At 41.6% G+C, this 17,389-nt stretch overlaps 1 protein-coding gene across 10 annotated transcripts in view; it reads left to right on the plus strand.

Annotated features, from left to right (window-relative positions):
• TJP1 (tight junction protein 1) overlaps positions 1-17,389 on the plus strand; it is a 378,072-nt gene that overhangs the window by 299,197 nt on the left and 61,486 nt on the right. For 9 of the 10 annotated variants that reach the window (XM_081170487.1, XM_081170489.1, XM_081170490.1 and 6 more), the window contains 3 exons: positions 8,378-8,434; positions 15,105-15,229; positions 16,557-16,659. In XM_081170487.1, the coding sequence (XP_081026613.1) occupies positions 8,378-8,434; positions 15,105-15,229; positions 16,557-16,659 (285 nt within the window). Of the gene's footprint in view, positions 1-2,917; positions 3,044-8,377; positions 8,435-15,104; positions 15,230-16,556; positions 16,660-17,389 lie in introns of those variants that run through there. The other variant, XM_081170494.1, reaches the window with a different exon arrangement.

Genomic DNA, 17,389 nt, shown 5'->3' on the forward strand with positions numbered 1-17,389 from the left:
TCGGCCAATTGGTGCCAAAGAAGGATAGAACTTTTTTTATGTATGCTACAACAGCAGCAAGAATACTCATCGCAAAGCACTGGAAGACACAAGATTTACCCACTTGGGAAGAATGGCAGATGAAGCTGATGGACTACATGGAATTGGCGGAAATGACTGGCAGAATTCGAGACCAGGGAGAAGAGTCGGTGGAAGAAGATTGGAAAAAATTCAAAGTATATTTACAGAAATATTGTAAAATTAATGAATGTTAGAAGGATGCTGGAATGAAGTTACATGGTTTTAGCAGAAATGTTATAAAGAACTAAGTAAAAATAGATTGTTAATGGGCCAAAGTGTAAAATTTAAGGTCAGATTGTGTTAAGATAAATTATAGAACAAAAATTGAGAAAGATGGAAAAGATTTGCTGAAATAGCTAATTGAACAAGAATACAAAAAAGGGAGGTGTGAGGAAGTTGAGGATATAAGTAAATGAAAGGTAGAGATATAGAGATATTGGATGTGTTTCTTAAATGTTTTTGCTTTTTTTGTTTTGCTGTATTGTTGTTTTTTTTTTTGTTTTTCCCCCTCTTTATTTTTGATGTATTGTGAACCTTTTATTGTTTTTTTTTTCTTCTTCTTTCTGTAACTATTAAACTTAATGAATATCTTTAAAAAAAAACTTTCAACTTTCTTGGGCACATGAAATTAACCACAATTATCTTGAATTTTTGCTTAATCCTCAAGAAAGAAGGGCATTTTAATTCAAATCCTTCAAACCTCCTATGGAGAAGGTTCTCGGGAATGGTGGAAGAAGAAGAATTTGCCCATGTGAAGACCATCAGGTGGAAACTCTTACACATATGGTTCTTAAATGTAAACTATATGTTGATCTCTGCCAGCAGTTCCAAATGGAAACCAGAGTTAGAGGTCATACATTTTCTATTATTGGGGAATAATCAGGAGCTCACCAAGGTAGTGGCTAAATATCTTTATCTGGTTTTTTGTCGTCGAAACACATTGCAGACGTCTGATCTCCCTGGAGACCTAGAGATGTGATGTTAGATTGCTTTGCCTCTTTCATTTGACAAATGTTTTGTGTCACTGAGAAGGCAGTAATTCTGTACTGATTTGCTATGGATGTTTGTATGTGATGCCAATAAAAGGTTTGATGATGATGATCATCAGCAAGTGTGCCCACCTCTATAAAAGTCAAAGGTTTTAGCAGTATGCTGGTCTGTAGCATTCAGATGTGTTTTAACTCAGTGCCAAAGAGGAAAGATGACACAGTGCTCTTAGAGAAGGAAGTGCTGCTGCCCATGAAACTGGGAAGGGTTCTAAGGTCATCTCCAACCAATTTTATGCCCATCATTCTACAGTGAGAAAGATTATTCAAAAGTGGAAAACATTCAAGACAGTTGCCAGTCTTCTCAGGAGTGGACACCCCAGCAAATTCACCCCAAGGTCAGACTGTGCAATACTCAGAGAAACTGCAAAAAAACCCAAAACAAAAACCCAAGAGTTACATCTCAGACTCCTCAGGCCTCAGTTAGCATGTTAAATGTTAAAGTTAATGACAGTACAATTAGAAAAAGACTGAAGAAGTATGGCTTGTTTGGAAGGGTTTCCAGGAGAAAGCCTCTTCTCTCTAAAAAGAATATGGCAGCATGGCTTAGGTTTGCAAAGTTGCATCTGAACAAACCACAAGATCTCTGGAACGATGTCTTTGGGCAGATGATACCGAAATGGAGATATTTGGCCATAATGCACAGTGCCATGTTTGGTGAAAACCAAACACAGCATATCAGAACAAGCACTTCATACCAAGAGCCAAGCATGGTAGTCGAGCCACAGGACCTGGGAACCTTGCAATCATTGAGTTGCCCGTGAACTGCTGTGTATACCAAAATATTCTACAGTCAAATGTGTGGCCATCTGCCCAACAGCTGAAGTTTGGCCAAAACCCCAGTTTTTCTTAACAACAGGACAAGGACCCCAAGCACTCCAGCAAATCTACAACAGAAAAAGAACAGAATCAAGGTGTTGCCATGGCCCAGTCAAAGTTCAGACCTCAACCCAATTGAAATACTGTACGGGATCTTAATAGAGCTGTGCATAAATAAATGCCAGCAAACCTCAATGAAGTGAAGCAATACTTAAAGAAGAATGAGCCAAAATTCTTCCACAACGATGTGAGAGATGCATAAAGTCCTACAGAAATATTTTTTTCATGTTATTGCTGCTAAAGGTGGTTATACAAGCAATAGAATCATAAGGTGTGCTTAGTTTTTCACACATGGTTTTTCCATTTTGGCTTTATTTCTGTTAAATAAATAATGACATGGTGTAACATATCATGTGTTGTTGTTCATCTGAGGTTGTATTTACCTAATTTTAAGACCTACTAAGAAACAGATGGTTGTTATTATGTCTTCATATGTAAAACCACAGAATTCAAAGAGGGTGCACTTTATTTTTCCCATAACTGTAAGTGCATGGAAATCAGAGCTCTAGGTCTTAAGGCTTGTTGGCCCTGATCCAGAGGTGTGGGAGTCAAGGACTTTTCATTTGGCCAATGTGTATGTTGCCCATAAAATGGGTTCATGAGTTCTTGGTCTGAATATACCAGCAGGTGGCTGAGCTACGTGCTACGTTACAAAAATACTGATTCTATTTTCCTTGGGCAACACAAAGCAGCTGCATTTTTGGATAACATATTCCGACCCCACCCTCAGCTTACTAACAACGCTACTATTCATAACTGTGAACAAACATGGTTAAATATAAAGTAGGCAAGATCTTTCTTTTTTTCTTTAGGAAGAATAAGGGATTACTGAATCATCTTGATAAGTATTCTTTATACATCAGATTTAAAAACAAGTCGCTGTGGAGAAATTTGGTGGGTCAATAAGCCCACAGAATTTACTAGCCTGCTGAGGGAGTGGCTGAGGAATGATAAGAGGGCTCCATCCCTGTTGCAAAAGTCTGCCACACTTCCATCCTGGTTGCAGGGATGGGCTTGTGGCAGCCCACCGGGTTTCACTGCTGGACACAGAAGTAACAGTAGGTGGGAGTGTTCCGCTTTCTCACTGCAGCCTCCCCCCTTGCCTGCATGTGGCCTTGTCACCCATGACTCCTAGGCTGGTGCTGAAATGCTACTTCAGTGTCTTGGTTGTTGGCATCCATCTGTCTGAGAGACAATGGAGTATAACTCCAGAGGTGAAGTCAAACTGCTGGAGAATCACAGCACCTGCTGTGGCTGCAGAGACTGGGAACTCATAACTGCTGCCTCCCGCGTTATTTTTGTTGCATTAGCAGCACAGAAGAGACCTCTCCAGAGTGCAAGCCTGGCCAGTTGTTATGGAGGTCCTGGGCTGCCCAGACAACAAGACCCCTCTGTCAGCCTTGCTGGTGTGGTCTAAAGGAAAGCAGAGCAATACATTTGCTACCAGCTTAGCTGCGGGAGTTACTGGAAGGAAGCGTACAAGACTCCATCTAACAATCTTAGATTTGTTTACTCCTTCGCCTTTTCTTCTCCCAAAGATGTCCCTCAAGGCAACGGGTATGGATTTCCCTTAGGGTATGCTTCTGAAGTGTCTGTATTCAGAAGTGTATTGCCTCGATACATGAGGCTTCTCTTTGGGACACCCAGTCCTAAATGCTTTGCTAGATTAGACTGAAGTGGTCCGGCAATGTGTTCTGTGCATATCATTGTTCATGCTTATCCTGGGCCTTTTCCCATTTTTTAAGCTGTGTTGTGATATGTGCATCTGTGTTGTGGTAGGTGCTGCTGTAGCCTTTTTTTATAGTAGCTTCCCTTTGCAAGCTGAATTGGTTAAATTTTCTAAGCAGTGGCGGGATATGTGTGCTCAGTCCTTTTAGATACTCTTCCGGGACCCAAACAATCCAGGATTTAAAGATGCATACTGGGAGCTGGGACTTGGGAAATTAGAAACCCAGCTGGGAACCAATGAAGCTACATTATTGTGGACCCCATGTTCTATGTGTGGCAGTCATATATTGAACCAGCTTTGGAAGAACTCTCAAAGGTTGCCCTGAATAAAGTACATGTCACAGTCTTCAAAATTTCTGTTGATGTTCAGACACCCTAGATACAAATTGTGAAGTTGTATAAATGTGAAATATTTGCTTCCTCATGTTGTGAGATCAAAAAACCCAATAGGACTCTTGAGAGCATCTATTTTGTGTTCAGATTTTCTCCTCTTCATCACCAGTTGCATGAGGGGAATGTTTCCCCCCTCCCTAGTGATATAAAAGTTCCAAAACTTAAGTGACTAACAGAGAAGAAATTGCCTCTTGTAGGGGGCAGGCTTGAACAGGAGGCTCTCGTTTCCACTTTTCCTAACTCATCATAGCTAGAGATTATTAAGGATAATTATTAAGCACTGGGCTGTTCTGAGCTTGACATATACTCAATAAAGTCAAAGACAGAGTAATGTGCATATTAAGGAGAATGCAGATTAGGCATTGCATAGCTTGTATAAATTAAGTTTGCATGTTATGTCATTCAAAATGAAATTCACGTAATATACACCTGACGACCTGCCATCAATTCCTTTGTTGAAATGATTAGAATGCTTTGTGCAGTATATTAGATGCTTAGATGCAGTATATTAGATATTAGATGCTTTCAAATATTCAAGAGTTGCTGAAGAAAAAGATGCATCATCAGGGGCTGATGTTCACCTCTTTCCCTGCCTTTGTCCCGCGACTTGGGTGTGGTCCTGGGTTGGTCATGCTTCTTCCCTGTCCTGTGAAGTGAGTTTGGGCCATCAGATGGGTCTCTGCTCGCCTTTGACTCCTTTGCACAGATCTTGCCCAAGGGAATGGGTACGTGCAGATAAGAAGGCTGGATTTTACAATTTTGTAATAACCAGCCAGATATTGGGTTCTGGACTTCTTTGTGAATAATAAAGCAGTTTAGCCACTAATCTCTGTTCCGGCTTGCATTTTCTGTTCTGTTTTAAATATGTGCTCTTTTGAGTCTGACATATGTTATGACTTACAAGAAGCAAGGCATTTAAAATTCCAGCCTGCCTTTGGTTTGGAGGCAGGAGTAGATAATACTGGACAGGAAAAAAGAAATTAATTGTTTTTCTCCCACATAACATAATAAGGGCCCCGTAAACCAGCCAATCATTTCCAGGATTACTTTCCTGAGTCCACAGCTGCGCATGTTTCCTGAAAGGACCATTTTGCTAACTCAGATACAGAAACACGATTGGGAGGAAACGCTTCTCTTGATGCTGTTGTCTCTCTGTTAACAGGCAATATCTTAAACAGTTCTCAAAATGTACAGAGGGTTTTTATCAGTAGTTGCCAGTAGTAGCAACAAAGCAAAATTGTACAGAGTATTGAATTGGCACTTCTTCACTATTCAAATAAAATTCAGGTGTAAAAACTGGAGCAAAGTTGGATTCTTGCCCCCCACCTCCAGTAAATATTTAAACAGAGTTCCAGAAAAGCAGTACTTTGCTTAAATATCATTATATAACTTTGGCTATGTTCCCACAATCTGATAAGAATGGAATGTGGTTTGTTTACAAAGTTTTCAACTAACTTTCCAATGGATTTATGTTTTCCAAGATTATGGTTTCTACAGGCAGGAGTTACTTTTAACCTGATAATATTGGAGAAATCTATTTAACAAAACAACTGCATCAGTTAGTGACTATGCCCGGTCAGATTTGGGATAACTCAAGCTTGAACTCCTTTTTTAAAAATGCAAATGTTGAAGGGAGTAGTATTTAGTCTGTGGCTTGTTTTTGCCAGGGCTAAACTTTTTAAACTGGCAGAATGAGGACACCCAAAGAAGCAGAGGGAACAAATAACTAATTCTAGTGGAAAGGCCAGGAACAGGCTTAGGATTCTATCCTGTGCATGTACTAAAGTGTACTTGGGTGTGGGTGGGTGGTAGTAGTTTCATTGGTTGTGGGACAAGGAATAAAAAATAAAAATTTATTCTGAAATCTACTGGTTTCACACCAGGTAGAATATTTGATTATCAGAAGAAGTATTCTGATACCCCCTTTGAGTATTTATATACTCTTACAAGGGAAATCTGTTTAACTGCAAGCATTTGAATCTTTCCATTTAAGCAAAATAACAACGCTGGCTTCAGTTTTTGGAGGGCCCTTGGGCAAGGCCTTACTGCCCCACTCCCTTTCTGTGGCCAGAGGGAAATCATAGGGCAAGCAGGTGATGGTTTTCCATCTACTCGCTCTTGCAGTTGTTTTTAGGGTTGGGAGAGCAGGTGAAGAGACAGGAAGACCCCAGAGGAGGAAGGAGACAAGTTCCAGAGAGTGGCAGTGGGCTCCACCAGAGTGTGGCGCTTGGCAGGTGCCCAGCTGTGCCAACCCTGCCGCCATCCCTGTGAAAACAGCTCCTTTTTTCCTCTTGGGAAAGACCTCTGCCCTTGGGAAGGGGCATTTTTGAACAGAATTTGATCTTTATATGAAACCTGTCTTACTGCAGGTTGGATGTAGAAAAGAACTGCAGCATTAGTATAAAAATAATAAATGTGTCTTCATTCAATTCAGTCATTCCATCTAAGATTTTACTTTGGGTTTAACAAAGGCTTTGTGGATGACCTGTCAATGGTTGCTGGACTCTTCATGTCACAAAGTGTCCTGTTTGGGGGGTTTCCTTGTAAAAGGTCTAGACTGAAAGCCCAGGCCACTTCTCATGAATGATAGGTCTTGCAGCAACACAGCTTGGTGTGAGTTCTGCCTGTCTCTCTTTTTTGGCCCATTATGACCATTAATGTTTCATCTTGAAGGCTGTGCTTTCTAAAGACAACACCACGTACATTTAAAGCAAAACCAAAAGCTGTGCTCTTTCTTTTTTGGTAATCCGGTTTTTAAAATTTGATCCTATTGATACTCTTTAATCTGGCTGTCTGACATAGAAACCTATTTTGTTCCGCTATCCTGAAATTCATGTGAGAGAAGCTTAGCATACACAGAACTGCAGAGTCAGTTAAACGTGACCTTCCTATATAGTACAGTAGCTCAGCATGTCATAATCCGTGCCTAGTGTAAAATGTGTGCCAAATAAAATTTCTCTCAACAAAGCACCACAGTATTTTTGTAGCCGGGAAGCGGGGAGATTCTTAAATGATAGGTGTCGGGCACAAACCAGTTTTATTCCTTTGCAATGTTCAGTGAAATGGAGAGAGTGCTGATACTATAACAAACATTTCATATGTTTATTGACTCTTAAAAGTCTCGTGCATTCTGCATATTGTGTTGAAAGTAGTTTGAGCTGTTCTCTGATAATTTGTACATTTTCACCCTTTTCAGAATTTTAATTATGGTTTACGGAGGAGGGGAAGCTAGATTGGTTCAGCTTGTTTATTTGACTGCAAATTATTTATCTCTTCATTCTTTTTCTGCTGCTCTGGTGGGTAGGGTGGGAGAAGAGCTCAAGGGGCTTTCTTAAAACAGGAGCCCTAATACCATCAGTCTTAAATTCTTACTGAAATAATCCGGGAGAATGTGGATGTTGCATGTTTATCTCTCTGGATGGTTAGTGTAAGATGCCAGAGATTTCATTAGAAGCACTTGCTTGACGCAGTTTTCATTTATGTGGCTTGTGATAGCCATATTTCTGTGAAGTGTTTTGAAAGTGTCTTTTAAGCACAGTTAAATGGTGGGCAGAGAAATGCAACCCACTAGTATTTGCCACTATAGGGGATGCATTATATCAGTACATAAGGAAATAATGTTAAAGAAAAACTGAAGGCATGTGATAATGGGGACTAGAAGAAATTTATCACTTTGTGTTCCCTGAATATGGGTTGTCAACTATATCAATAAGTATTTTTTTAAAAGAGGATTGACTATCTGGGTTTTCTGTATTGTAATACTTCTTTGTAAAACATTAAAAATTAAGAGTGGCTGAGCTAGACAAAGCATGGCACGTTAATTTTGTAGTTATTCATGCTGAAAATAGAGGAATTGATAGGAAGAGTTTGATAGGAAGAGTTGACAACTGTCCATGTATTCCAGTTAAACACAGGATGTTCCACTGATCAACTATGTGAATTTAATTCAAAAACAAAACAAAAATGTTATCTGTCTGCCTTCATTTTATTCACTGTTACAAAGACCCAAAGCCATTTTGAAAACACATGTACATTTTAAAGTCCTTATTAGTACACTGTCTTTATTAGTGCAACCAAGATAGTGTGCAAACTTTCAAGTTCTCCAGAAATCTTCCTCAGGTTAGTTAGTAAAGAAAGCAAGAAAGGAGAGAGGAAATATTTGGCTGGCTGTAAAGTCATCTCTGTCTGCATCTTGTAAGACTACACTTGTACTTGGATTGTTAGCAACGGCAGAAAGTAATCTTGATTACTTTTCCTTCCCTTTTAATCAGAGCACAACAATGGAAGAAACAGCTATATGGGAACAACACACAGTGACGCTTCACAGGGTAAGTTTCTGCAATTATAGATCTGTGTTCATAACTCAGGATACTGTCAGCTCTTGAAAACAATAGCAAAAATCCAGATGTCCGGAAGGAAAAAGAAAGGAAACTAGTTGTGTCATATTCCGTTGTTTGAAATTAGTGTGATTGTCAACTGCTTATAATAGTTTATTTATAGTCTCTTGACCACCTTTCTGTAGCAGCATCCACGGTTGGGGGCTGCTAGCTTGCCTCTTGGTTGGACAAGAGGGAGTTGGATCCCCTTCCCTACTCTAACTTCAGCTGTCCAACAGTGAGCAGATCCTGTGCATTTCCAGAAGTAGAGCATATTCTTTGAAAGCAGAAGGTCCAGCATCTCCAGGGGAGCTGAGAAAGGCCCTGCCTAAAACACCAGTTTTTCTCAGTCAGTGTAAGCGAATCTGACCTAGGTGGACCAGTCATCTGCCCCAGTAAAAGGCTTTCTCATGTCCAGGTTCTGCAGAAATGCCCAGAAAGCATCATTGGACATAATATTGAGCTTCATAAAGAACACGGGACTTCTTAAAGGCTTCAGTTCTTATTGAACTTTTTAATTTATTTACTGTTGTTCTCAGTGCTAAGTAGAATTTGATGGCTCGGGACCCAATACAAACCCCCAACATTGTACAGAAAGAGAGCAAGACTGAGGTTTTCCTGGGAGGAAGCTGGATCTAGTTACAGAGGTTCTGAGCACAGATAAAGGGGGCAGGGGGCCAAATATTTAAATAGAAATGGTATTAGCTTCCTGAGGAAGTCACAAGTGGCCAAGAAGTCTAGATGACTGGGGGAAGACAGTTAAGTAGTAGGACAGAACAAAGCTCCATGCTTTCCTCATAGAATGAGAAGGCAATAGTAGGTGTCAACAGCCAGCCAACTTTGCTTAAACTGCTGGACCAAGCAGTGCTGGTAAAGGGACACAAATCACAAGGGAGTGTAGATGTATGCATCCCTGTTGTAGGCCCTTTTCCTGCAGCCAGTTTTGCGGCTTGGGATCCAAGGAAGGACAATAGCATCGTAGCATTTTATTTAATAACTGGGGGCTGCTCGCCCTGCTTGCCAACCCTCCCTGTCCAGTAGCCCCTTGGCCAAGTGCTCTAACCCACCACCTTGCCCACCCCTTCACAGCACTCCAAGCCCACCCCCTTGGAAAGGAGGTCAGGAAGCGCTTCACAGAGCTGCTTGCTAAACTGCTCCACCCCCCCCAACCCACCCGCCCCCGTTAAACCTTCCTGCAACTGTGTTTAACTGGGAGGAGGCATTTCACAAAGTGAAGCATCTCCCCCCCCCCAATTACAGAGCTCCCCCCGGGGACCGTGCTACCAGGGCTGCTTCCTCACTCTGCAGTTGGTGTTGCTACGGATAGGACTATCTAAAGCAGCGTGTGACTAAAGCCTTAGATTTTTAGGTGTATAGGAATAAATTTATGCCCCAGCTTTCCCGTATGGCTGACGAGACAAAATAAGTTTCTAGTCCCTAGGATCGAAAAGAAACCACTCTCCATCCCAAGGGTGGTGATTAGCAAGAAATAAATGCAATAGCGCAGCATATAAATTAAAAAAGACCATAAAATTAATATATCTTACAATTCAAAATCATGACTCACAAAAATAATTCTTGGCTCACTCCTCCTCAAATGCCTGACGAAATGAAATAGCCTTGCCAGGTGGTGAAAGGCTGGTAAAGAGGGGGGCAGTTGCGTTTCTAATGGGAGGGTGTGGACTTGTGCATGGTCAGTGCCAGACGCAAGTCCAAAGGGTGGCTGAGGTTGGAAGAACATTCCTCTCTGCTGAATCTCTTCATGACTGACAGAATATAAAAACAGCTCATGCACACTTGCCTAATTTTATGCAGATTGAAGAATGCCATTGTGTCTCAAAATTATTTGGTTTGGCAAAGGATAGCAAAAGATGCTGCTATAGCTACATTGTGTGCACAGGTCTAAAACCAGGAAGTTCTGTGAACAAGAAACGGGTTTCAAGGAATTCAGCAGCTAGAAAAGAGCAGCCTTCCCAGCCCCCTTCTCTCCCACCTCATCCACATGTGCCACATATTTTTCCACCTTGGCTGTTCCTGACAACATATAAGAAAATACATCCCTCCAAAGTAGCCCCCCCCCTGCTTTTCCCAGGTTGCAGGAGGGGTAAAGCCTGTAGCATAGGATCAACAGGACACAAAAAAGTCCCTTTAAGTTAAGCACCCTCCAGCTCTGGCCCAGGAATGTAAAATTAGATAAGCTGCTGTGGACTCTTTTCAGTTTGGAATCTCTTGGAGAATATGGAAAAGCCACATTCCTCTTGAAGCTTTATTATGCTTCTTTTTAAATTTCCCACTAAAGAGAAGAAGGAGTGTGTGTGTTATTGGGGGGGGGGGCAGCGGTAGCCGTGGACTAGTTATGTGTATGTTGTTCAGAGATGAATTGTAGCTGCACAAGTTGGTGCACGATTGGCCACTTTCAAAATGTATGACACACAACAATATATTTAAGAGCAGCTTAAACACCAGTCTAGTTGGATTACATCATGGCACCACAAACCACAGTTTAATGCTGTCATAACACTGGAAATTCTAGTATATTGACTCAGTTATGATACAGGTCTCAGCATTCCTTATCCTATCCTTGATTACTGAGTGCTCCAACAGCTTCCTGTCTTGCTGTGCATTAAAAATGCATGGTCCTATCTTGACAATCATTGACTTCCATAGATTGTGGATTGAAATATAATAGGATTAGATAAAACAATTCAAGCCAATTTTGTGTGTCCCGTCATTGAACACACAAAAAGAAACTGTGTGTGTGTTGGCATCCATCTGTCTCGAGAGACCATTGAATACTACCGTCGGAGAGTTAGCAGTGTCTGCTGTGGCTGTAGAGACCAAAATGGGAGACGTGTGTTTTATTGCAGCTGGAGCAGATGAAGGTATCCAGCTTACCTTATCTAGGACAGATAAAAGAAAGGACTCCTTCACACAGTGCATACTTAAACTATTGAACTCACTTCCACAGGAGGCAGGGCTGGCCACTGACCTGGATGGTTGCAGTGATGCTTCTAAATCCCAGTTGCTGGAAACTGCAGGAGGGGTCTTGCACTTGAATCCCACTTGTAGCTTTCCCACAGGGATCTGGTCGGCCACTGTGAGAAGAGGACTGACTCTTTATGTTCTTATGACTTCTTCATTCAGTCACCACAGTATGGTTGCCTAACAATCTCAGGTTGATTTGTTGCCCCAGTGCGCTGGTGCAGTGAGACGTATACTGCAGTCTAGGGAATAAAGCTTTAAATGAGAGGCCTTCCAAAGTCACACAGAGAGCTAGACTGCACCATATGCTCTGAAAGAGAGCTTTCCAGAGTTTGAAAGTTAGCCTTCTTTCACCAACAGAAATTGGAATAATAAGAGGTATTCCTTCATCTCCTCCTTGTCTCAAGTTGGCTGGACTTCTTAAAGGCTGGATTTTGTTTTGTGTGAAGAAGCATCTGTTTTGCTAATTGGATTAGCAAAACCCCAGGAGAAGTTGCAACAGACATCATTTTTAAGATTTTTACCAGGAATGGGAGGAGTAATATTTCTTGGCTGGTGGAGATTTTTGCCCGGCTGTGAGTTGGACTGAAATTGTGGCAAGTCCTGATCAAATATTCCTTTGAAAATTTGGAGAAAACTATAATACTTGGAGATAAGGCACACTGTGTCGCATATGGAACATAAGAAGGCCCCTTGGGTATGATACCATAGAGCTCATTGAGTCTAGTTTTCTGTTTGCTAGCCAGATGTTTCAAAAAGGCTGGCAAGCAGGCCCTGAAAGCAGTCCTCCAGTTGTACCCCCCAGGACCACCCACTCAGCTCAATCCTCAGTCCCTCGTGGTCAGAGCTATATTGTGTCTGATGTGAACACTGAGTTTATAGTCTTAATATAGGAACACCAGTAAATTAAAACCAAATATTTCACTGAGACTCTTGCATGAAAGATTCTTGCCTTTTGGTGTGTGGTTAAAGAATGCTTTGCATTACCTTTAATGATTATGTGTGTATAAACAATATTTCTATTAAAGGTGGTTCAATCGCTATCTCCTAAGCTCTTGTTGGGCTCTTGCTGTCAGGGCAGAAGTGAGGAGAGAGAAAATGGGGTTCTCTGGTGGTGGTGGTTGTTTTGTAGCTCCCCTTTCTACAAAGAGAAAAAAATGGTGGGAAAAATTAGGGAATACTGGGTGAGAAATCAGGAGGAGAGTTTTACTCCACTGCCTGATCTGGAGTAAATCTCTGCCTAGTTTGGGAATGTGTCAGGCAGCTGAGATGGCTTTGATCTGAGCCACTTCCCATCCTCCTCTGCAGCCCCCCAAGCTTCCTCCATTGGATGGGGTCGGAGACTTCCATGATATCTGAGAGGGGGATCCCATATGTATTCTTTAGTCTATTGGAACAACCCTTCCAGCATTCTTAGGATTGTAGACTAAATGCTCATTTTTTTAAAAAAAGGTTTCCCTCTGTGAGGTTTTTGGGGTTTATTTTTTTAAACCTCTGGGATCCTAATACTAAAGTCATTGTTAAGCTTGCTCTATGACATCCCCTAGCAAAACCACCAGATGACAACCTTCCTTTTCATTCCTGGTATTGTTTTCCTAGAGTGCAGCTTACACTTGTGAAACATGAAAAGGAAGTACTATGCAACATACAGAGAGGCATTCATGCAAGATGGAATGCTGTGTCTTCATGCTCCTCTGGGTTTAGAGTTCATTCTAAATTATGGTGGAATATAAAGCACATGAGTTGGCCTTGTAAAAGCTTTCAGGGAAGCTGCTTCTGTTCTGATGATGGTCTCATCACAGGGAGCGATTAATTTTTAAATTGGGACAGTCATTTGGACTAAAACCAATTCTTAATATTTGTATACCATGTTAGAATTAAAGAGTTGCATGTCCAATTAAAGATACCTTATAAAAGAAACTATTGCATTTCAGCTAATCCATCAATTACATGTGGATGTAAATGATAGTTTAGAACCAAGGCCCACATTTCCATCCATTTTAGATTATGCATGCATGGATCATAGCAAACATTGGCTTAGTTCAGAAGTGTTGGGAAGGATTGCTTCTAGCTATTACACCAAGATGCTATAAATCGCCTCTCCTTCGTATACTGGTGGATGAGATCAAGTGTTTTCACATCCAACTTGAAAACAAGCGAGGGTTGAGCCCCTTCTTCATGCATGCCCCTTTGTTTAAAATGGCAACTCCTGTCGTTTTGGGCATGATATTGCTGGCTCCAACTCCAGTCAGCCTCTTCAGCATAGCCAGTGGCCAGAGATTATGGGAGTTGTAGTACACAACATAAGGAGGGAGCCTCATTGGCCACACCTTCCCTACAGAAGATTCCTGTTGCCTGTTTGATCCAAACCATGTGTGCAGCAGGTCTGTAGTCAGATCTAATTAGGTTATTGGAATTCAAGGGGAAGTACTAAAGCTTTTAAGATCAGGGAGAATTAGAGTAGACCCCTGTATTATGACCTTCAAATGGTCTTCTCTTTGATAGAAAAAAGTAGCATCCACACCTTTTGCTTTGACAACTCCAGATCAAATACACTTAGTTTTAAAGTTAAATGTTCTGTCTTCTCTGTGTGCCTCACCCAAGGGACTTGTGGTAGGGACTTCATGAAACTGGGCCTTGTCAGTAGTGCGACCCCACCCATCTGGGGAATGCCCTCCTCATGGAGACTCACTCACTTGGTAAATAATAATAATAATAATAATAATAATAATAATAATAATACCCCGCCCAGCTGTCTGGGTTTCCCCAGCCACTCTGGGCAGCTTCCAACAAAATATTAAAATACAATAGTCTGTTAAACATTAAAAGCTTCCCTAAACAGGGCTGTACAGTGTTTAGGTGCCAGACCTTTCTGTTTACCAATGTAACTTCCTATGGTGGTGGTCATCTTTTTAGTGGGGTGGGTAAGACTTGATCCTTATTAGTACATCACTGGATGATCATGTTATTCATTATGTGCTGTTAAGTGTTTTCATTCTTTTCTGATTTCAAACTGTTTTTATGTGCCATACTTCACTCTTGCCAAGTTGATTTGAGACTCTTTATTGCAAAAGGAAACTGGTAGGTCAAAGAGAGAAACAACACAGCCTCTACAAACTGAACTGGACCATTTGTGATTATCACTGTCTGGCATCCATGTCTTGGGGATGCTGTGACATTGAATGTATTATAGGCTGGTTTCTGTCTCTGAGAGGAAGGAAGAGAATGAAAGGCTGAGAGCAACAGGTTGTGAACTGAAAAAATTGAGAGCCTCAGGATGTTTTGCTTGGTATAAAGTTGTTGCTTTGTTCAAAATCCTGATACCTGCATTTTGAAATACAGTGGTACCTCGGGTTACAGACGCTTCAGGTTACAGACTCCGCTAACCCAGAAATAGTACCTCGGGTTAAGAACTTTGCTTCAGGATGAGAACAGTAATCATGCTTTGGTGGCGCTGCAGCAGCGGGAGGCCCCATTAGCTAAAGTGGTGCTTCAGGTTAAGAACAGTTTCAGGTTAAGAACGGACCTCCAGAACGAATTAAGTACTTAACCCGAGGTACCACTGTAGATGGTATAAACATTATCTGTTACATGAACTTGTTGATACCTGTAATCCAAGCTTCTTTCTGGTCTGTCATAGGCTCCTGGATTTGGGTTTGGTATTGCAATATCTGGTGGAAGAGATAATCCTCACTTCCAGAGTGGAGAAACATCTATCGTTATATCCGATGTGCTCAAAGGAGGTCCAGCAGAAGGACTACTACAGTAAGTTAATTTTGGGGAGTGGAGCTGTATGGGGATGGTTTATTCCTGCTTATCGTCTTATCCTCTGTTCCTGTAAGTGTTGCTGTAAAATTAATTCTTCCTCTCCTTAACCATTGTTGAAGGAATAGGCTTGACTCGAGGATCGTATTTCCTTCAATGAGAGCATACTCACACACTCACAATTTACTCACATACTCACAATTTAAATCCTATGACTTCCCACAAAGAATCCAGTGAGTTGTAGCTTAACGGTGCTGGGAATTTTATTGGTAAAACCTATTTGGTGTTTCGCAACTTTCTGACTAGTTGCAGGACCTTAGCCAGACCTAGCAGAGTAAACGCAGAATCCATGGAAGCAATTGGCAACTTGGCTGTAGACAGGATAGATGAAGCAGGAACCAGGAACTTGTAGTTAGGTGTTTATTATATTTAGTGGACTATTTACAGGAACAGAACACGGATCTTTAGCTTGCTCTCATACATGACTTACATCCTACACTGAACTCCTGAACTAACACATTCCAGTTAGTAGGCCATTAATTATCACTCCCTTGAGAGAGCTTGACCAATCAGGGAGCTGTCTCCATGCCTCTGTTATCACCAGGCAGACTTACTCCTTCAGATTGCCTTCTGGCTGTCTGCCAAACCTTGACTCTGTAGCTGTCTGGTGGGTAAACTACAGTTTCTTTGGGGGATTCTTTGGGGGAGAGCATGACTGAAATAAAGTGGTACAAATGTGATTTAAATGTATGGCAAGATTGTGACCTTTTTCCTGTCCCTCTTCTCTTTGCATCCTCGATCCCTTCCCCTGCTTCACTTGACCATGGTTTGCCATTGCCTGCATGGGTGTGACTGTCAAACACAATTTGCTCCTAAGCTTGGTTTTTGCATCCAGTTTCAAATACAGGTTTGAGGAAACCCTGTTTGCCATTGACTGTGGCTAATGTTGGTGTGAACTTAAAGGGGTCATGATTGGCCCAAAAGAAGTTCAAGAGTTGGAGGAGGCAGTGTGCAGTCCTCTTGCAGCTGGCCCATTTCCTCCCTCTTAACAATGTTTATGGGATGGAGAAGTGTGTCTGTAGTCTCAGAGCTGGTGGCATCAGCTTTTAAAAATATAGCAGAGGAACTTCAGAAATGTAGAAGCACATGATGAATATTATGAATAAAACATTCTGATAACTTTGTGGAAGAGAAGAGCTGCATCCACAAAGCACCTCTGTTGGAGTGGCTATATAGCATAGTAATAGTAAGCTTTGCTTGTTTTCTTCAAGGCTTTTTCTTTACTCTTTTACCAACAAGCTTCTTACTTATTTAAATTTTTTTCCAGGGAGAATGACCGTGTTGCAATGGTCAATGGTGTTTCTATGGATAATGTGGAGCATGCTTTTGCTGTTCAGCAGCTGAGGAAAAGTGGTAAAAATGCCAAAATTGTAAGTTGGTGCTTTATCCTATACTCCTAGATGTGTGCACAAAGTATTCATATACCAGAATTGCTCAAACAAAATGATTGCAGCCTTGATGGTGGGTTCATTGACATCTGTCATACAATAGCACAAAACTTGTAAAATAGCTAACGTCTTTTAGCAAAAAGTTATGTGTGCTTGAATTGCTCTAGACTTTTTAGCGGGGGGGGGGGGAATGAAACCCTAAAGCAGACTTGATTACTTACTAGCTGGGGCCACAGGGGATATCCTTCCCATGGTATCCACTGATTGTAGCCCTGAACTTCTTCCTGCATTTACTGCCATACTGCCAAGTAATGAACAGCAGCTAAAGAATACACTTGGGAGAAAAATGGTAAAGGTAAAGGACCCCTGGACAGTTAAGTCCAGTCAAAGGTGCTCAACTCGCTTCAGGGCGAGGGAGCTGGTGTTTGTCCACAGACTGTTTTCTGGGTCATGTGGCCAGCATAACTAACTCGCTTCTGGTGCAACAGAACACCGTGACGGAAGCCAGAACGCACGGAAACGCTTGGGAGTAATGGTAGGAAGTGGGGACCTGCCCTTCCTCTACGACCCTGGGCTAATACTATTTAGCCTTGTTCTTTTACCTACACCAAACACAGCTACTGTGTTGAGATAATTGGGAAGCTTTCCTTGTTCCTTCTCATGCCGTGAAGGAAGAGGGAGAAAGGCCAATCTTTGGAAGAGGCAGTCTGGG

Source organism: Podarcis bocagei (genome assembly GCF_964188305.1).
Source record: "Podarcis bocagei genome assembly, chromosome: 14".
Lineage (NCBI taxonomy): Eukaryota > Metazoa > Chordata > Lepidosauria > Squamata > Lacertidae > Podarcis > Podarcis bocagei.